Consider the following 6,000-nt stretch of genomic DNA (forward strand, 5'->3'; position numbering starts at 1 on the left):
GATGTCCTAAAGAAGAACTGTTGGCAAGTTACATCTTTGCCCTTGTAGTGGGGCTATCCACGCACTGCAAAGGTTAAGTGCTTGTTTTGTCTAAGGATCTAAAGTACTCATCTGAACCACGATCCCAGCTGGCTCCAAGACCAGTCCCTTCAGCCTGTCTCCTCCTCCCATTTTTCGTCATAAACTGTATGGGACGTTATGACTCGCTGGGCCTTAGAACGCTGGAGCGGAGGGGGAGCGAGGCTGCAGGGACCAGTCTGGCAACCAGCCAAGATTGTGGTTTGGGTGAGACTAACTCTTTTATTTTAGCTCCCTAGGCAAAACGAGCACTTATCCCGTGCAGTGTGGGGGTAGCCCCACTGCAAGGGTTTAGATTTAATTTGCCCGGAGTTGTTCTTAAAATTCTACCAGATTTATTGAGTTTGCCATGTACTAGCATAAACTAAGATTTGCAATCATCACTACAATAACCCCTTAATCTGAAGCTTTGCAATACTGCAGAGTATTGCTTTACTACCTTTTACTCAGCAGAGCGTCACTATTTCATATGATTCTTTTGTGAATTTTGCATTGTAACATTGTAAATAGTAGGGCTTTGCTGCATTGCTTTGTAGTCTATCAGACTGTAGACTGTCCAATGCTTGCAAGGGCTCATTACCATGTATGTGTTAAAGCGGGCCTTTACACTCCAAAATCAAATTCTACACTTGAATCCCTCTATGGATGATGATAATTAATAACATAGACATTTCAGGTGTAAAATGCTGGGATTTTGGAAATACTTACACGTGCAGAACATTCACTTCCTGCTTTGAAAGGACAAAATGACTTCAGTTTGCCCAAGCATTGCATCCTGGGAAGGTTACATCAACAGAGCATTGCTGGGAAATCTCGTCTCAGTGAAAGGAATTTTCCTCCCCTGAGACGATGTACATGGTCACATGTCCTAGTCACATGTGCCAGATTTTCAGGAGGTAAAAGGAGAGCTAGTAATCTGCCCTTAGTAAAAATGGCCACTGCTAGAAGTCTGGGAAAGAAAATAAATAAGATATGCAAAGAATACAAAGCTGGCAATTATCTAGAAGTATGTGTTTGTTTGAAGATTGTCCATTACTAAACATTTCTAATGGTGTGTTTGTCGTTATTTTATAGATATGGGTAAAGGTCCACTTTAATCCACATACTGCATATTTGCTCCAAACAGTTGCAGTTTCAGGCCATGTGCTGCCAGCCTTTTTTCTGCAGCACTGCCCTGCTCCATTGCATATTACTTTGTTTCACTGCATCACTAAGCCTATTTATGATGTTCCTTGTTCCTAGGTTGCATAAATGAATTGATAGTAAAGCCACATTTTATTTTAAGACGTGCAACATCACCTAAACACGTTTCTGTTAAGCACATTGACACACATAGTCTAGTCCAAAACCATATTTTTGGAAATTGATGCAGTGTAGTGCAACAACAATATATAATATGAAATTATAGGGGAATCCAGAAATGACATGAAAACATGTTAGCCTTTGGTTAGTACCAAGGTTTAAACATTTCAAAGTCTGGAGTTACATAAAGAAACAGCTTTTCTCTCTAGCCAGTGGAAGCCTTTCCCTGTTGAACTGTGCCAGTACTTAATGATGTTTAAGTGACCCCTGTTGTCCAATAATGACATGTTTACCCTGGGTCTGCAGTGAGATGTCAGCTTGCAAAACATTGTTTGTAAGCGGCTGGGGCTGCATTCTTGCTTGGTGGTGTCAGTGTTTTTAACAAACAGGGTCATTTTTTGGCAGCGAGATCTCCTCTGGCCTCTCCTGTGCCAAGGCCAGCATTAAAGCAGCAGAAATAATTACCTCCTGTTGACTGTCTCATCAGGCTGAGGTGACAACATCCACTGTGTGTTTTGACAATAAACTGAGTCTGCTGACTTGCTCCGCCATCATGAATGTGACCTGCTAGTCAGCCCACAACACTTAACCCCTTACATGGCTGGGAAAAATATAGATACCAAAGAGTTAAAAGAATAAATGTTCCACCTCTCCATCCTTACATGACCATATTATAAACCGTATGTCAGTACATATTTTGTCTTCCCATGAGAAAGTTTAAATACTATTGTATACTTGATGCTATTTTTCTTCATCATGTTCTTGTCAAGGGAATGTACTTGTTATATAAATTCATGTCGATATATTAAAAATACATTTATGCATATGAAAGGATACGTTATTGTACCGTTTAATAAAGGCAGGGTGACAACCAGCCTGATAATATAATTTGGCACTTTTTGAATAACTCCAAACTTATTGTATGCATTTTTCACATATGCTATAGTATTTATTACTATGATAATATTAGACTTGATTGAGGTTAAACCTAAACTCCAGACAGTGGCTATGTACCTAAAGTATTTCTATTCCTGTTCTTGCCAGACACATTCCAGACTGTTAAGCAATAAAGCCTGGTCTGATTCTGGCCCTAGTTTGTGAGTGGGCAAAGGAGCAGGAGCAGCAGCAACATACTAATGAAGTCATTGCTCTGCTTTACATCATTGGTAGACATAAAGTATTGTGCTGTGCAGTAGAGCCTGATTGGCCGACACTGCTGTCTTATCCTCTCCCAATCTGAGTACTGCTGTACAGGGTATTACAGGAGCTGATTCCGAAAGAGAGATTTAGGCACTTTTACAAACTGTAAAAATTGAGTTGTTTGTTCTTTAATGTATAATTACATTAAATGGTGTTGTATACACCTTGAGTTCAGCTTTATTACAGGCCATCCACAAAGCAAAGTTCTTTCTGGCAGTTTCAACAGTTTTTATTCAACCTCCAATTTTAAAACGTAAAAGAACATATGGAACCTGTCACTATCGCTGGTAGGTTAAATCATTCATTAGATCATTGTTGAAAGTGTTTACAATTGCCAAGTGTAGACCAGCGTTGGATTTATGGTTAGGTTTAGGGGTTACAAAGATGAAAAGTAAATGCCACCATTTTATTTTAGGTAGATTAACATTTTATATATGATGAATTAATAACTCATGATAAGGCTATAATAGATTGTGATGAAGCTGCTGGGGGGAGCGTCTAAAAGTTTTGGTGCTTTGTAAATAAAGTTGATTTTAACTTAAAGGTAGTGGTGTGCAGCTGACACACAAACTGCTGTGGTCTATAGGAGGAACAGACCCTGGAGGACAGCCCACCCACGAGCTAGAGGGGAGGTTAGTGCTGGTCTGTACAGCTGCTTCAAATGGTTTTGAGTAGTGATAAAAACTATGGTGCCACTCAATAATAAACGCACCAATAATCCGAATCCAAAAAACTAGTGTGCTGCCAATCATAATGGGGACAGATATGAGAGGAATTCTAAACCAGGGGTGGACAAATTATTATGAAATTCAAGGCCCAGTCGATCCAATCCAGGAGCCAGCAGGATTATTTGTAGGAGCCAGCTGCACTTGCAACTAGAAAAAAACCTTGAAAGTTAGGCGCCAGCTGTAAATGTTGCTCCTGGTATTTGTTCAACCCTGATTTAAACCTTCTTGTTTTTCAAGCGGCTTGGGTTTCCTTTAATTTATTGGTGTGCTGTGAGAGAATATAGTAGAAAAGGCCTTCATACCGCCAATATGCCCATTTAACCAGTTGACATCCGCGGTGTTAAACCCCCTTCCCATCCAGGCCATTTTTCACTTTGCACACGCAGGGCAAAACAGTATGTTCACTTAAAGCGGACCTTTACACTTACACAAAAATCAAATTCTAGTAATGCATCCCTCTATGTATGATGATTAATAATAACATAGACATGTCAGGTGTAAAATGCTGTGATTGTGAAATACTTACACTTGCAGAGCATTCACTTCCTGCTTTGAAAGTGCAAAATGACTTCAGTTTGCCAAAGCAATGCACACTGGGATTGCCTTGTCATCAGCAGAGCATTGCTGGGAAATCTCATCTGTAATCTCACCAGATCGCAGGGAAAGCCATTTTTCTCCTCTGAGAGGATGTGCATGGTCACATGTCCTGGTCACATGTCCTAGTCACATGTGACCATGCATCCAGGAAGTAAAAGGAGAGATAGCAATCTGCCCTTAGTAAACATGGCCACTGCCAGAAGACTGGGGAAGAAAAGAGAAATAAGGTAAAGAATACAATGCCTGCAATTGTCTAGAAGGATGTGTTTGTAGATTGTCATTACTAAACATTTCTAAAGCCACCCCCCGTGCTGTACAAACTCACCCTCAGTCTGCTTTCTTGCCACTCTGCTCACCTACCTGGTTGGCAAACAGGATGACCTGTGTAAGTTTCAAGACCCTTTTTCGACCACATATGATAGTGCTTGGTGCTTAAGCTGCCAAGCACCTGTAATGCATTGTTGGAGGAAGGAAAATGTTTCACATTCACATTCCAGTAAATACTCTGGTATTTCTCTTCCCTCCCAGCAACCAACCATTAATAGGCTATGAAACTATTGTTTGCTGAGGAAGGCCTTTATGGCACGGAGTGGGGAACTAAATGTGACCTGTCCTTTGAGTGAATATTTCCTTACATCTTTCCCCAGGGAGTTTGTGTGATCAGAGCAGTCAGTGTTACATGCTACCTGTGCTGGACACAATCTATGTTCGGGAAAAATGGCGAAAACACGGTTTTGGAATGACTATGTTACGAGACTTCTGCCAGATGTTTGCCCAAGAGGATGCTTTGGGTATCAGCTTTCCTATTTCTTCTGACATGTATCATGGTAGGAAAACCTGATATCAAAACCTAACATATATTTGTTGTATGCTTCACAACATGTTATGTTATTGTAAAAATTACAAAAGTATGTATGGTTTATTAATGCTTAGAGGCAAGAAATATAATCCTATCTTGTGTGCCCTTGTGCTGTAATGGCATTGCGCAGTCATGTGGTTTGTAACCAAAAGCATTACATTAAACAAAGTCCTTTTATATAAGACATTTTGCTAGTGTGATATCCCATATTTGCCAATCGGAACTCCTCTTCTAACTCAAATTTTTTTTCCGGCTGCATTTAATATGTGAATCTGAATGATGATTTTGCGATGGGTTAAGAATTTAAAATAGAGTGTTAGAAATTCTTGGCTTCTCAGCCAACAATACTGCTTCAGGCTCCTCCCACTGCTAATCAAATGCTTACCTAGCCTAGGCCTTTAGTCACGTAATCTGTGTTGTATGGAGGATGAGCCAGTCAGAACAGATATTATGTGACCAATAGGCAAGGCACTTGTCACATAGTTTCCTTCTACATTTTCCCCAGGGAAGGTAATCTAGCCCTTCTTTTACTCTACTCTATTTATCCATCACATTCTTTTACACTTTATTTTTCTATCCCAAAAAAACTGTTAAAGTAAACGCTATCTTTAGAGATGTTCAGATACCAGTGCCGATACTAGGCATTTTCATGAGAACTACCAGGGTTGCAGTGGTTGCAGCTGGGACCTGGCTCTGGCGCTCCACCGCTGTCCTGAAATCATTAGTCTGTATTGTAGAAAAACTGTCACATGACACACAAAAAAATGTATCAGTAATTGTATCTGTGAGTACTTGGACAAGTATCGGTACTTGTGCTGGTACTATTGGTGCATCCCTAGTATATATACAGTATCTCCCAGAAGTGAGTACATCCCTCACATGTTTGTAAATATTTGATGATATCATTTCATGTGACGACACAGAAGAAATTACACTTTGCTACAATGGAAGGCAGTGAGTGTACAGCTTGTATATCAATGTACATTTGCTGTCCCCTCAAAATAACTCAACACACAGCCATTAATGTCTAAACCGCTGGCAACAAAAGTGAGTACACGCCTAGGAGAAAATGTCCAAATTGGCCCCAAAGTGTCAATATTTTGTGTGGCCACCATTATTTTCCAGCACTGCCTTAACCCTCTTGGGCATGGAGTTCACCAGAGCTTCACAGGTTGCTTTTTGTCAGCACAAGAATTGATTGGCTATTTGTGCTGCTCCTTCCTCTCACACTCCAGC

At 40.4% G+C, this 6,000-nt stretch overlaps 1 protein-coding gene across 1 annotated transcript in view; it reads left to right on the forward strand.

Annotated features, from left to right (window-relative positions):
• LOC108787511 (protein FAM169B-like) overlaps nt 1-6,000 on the forward strand; it is a 33,262-nt gene that overhangs the window by 20,888 nt on the left and 6,374 nt on the right. The window contains exon 5 of the mRNA XM_018557089.1: nt 4,553-4,732. Coding sequence (XP_018412591.1) covers nt 4,553-4,732 — 180 coding nt within the window. The remainder of the gene's footprint in view (nt 1-4,552; nt 4,733-6,000) is intronic.

This window comes from Nanorana parkeri, unplaced genomic scaffold, assembly GCF_000935625.1.
Source record: "Nanorana parkeri isolate BGI_ZX_2015 unplaced genomic scaffold, ASM93562v1 scaffold266, whole genome shotgun sequence".
NCBI classification, from domain to species: domain Eukaryota; kingdom Metazoa; phylum Chordata; class Amphibia; order Anura; family Dicroglossidae; genus Nanorana; species Nanorana parkeri.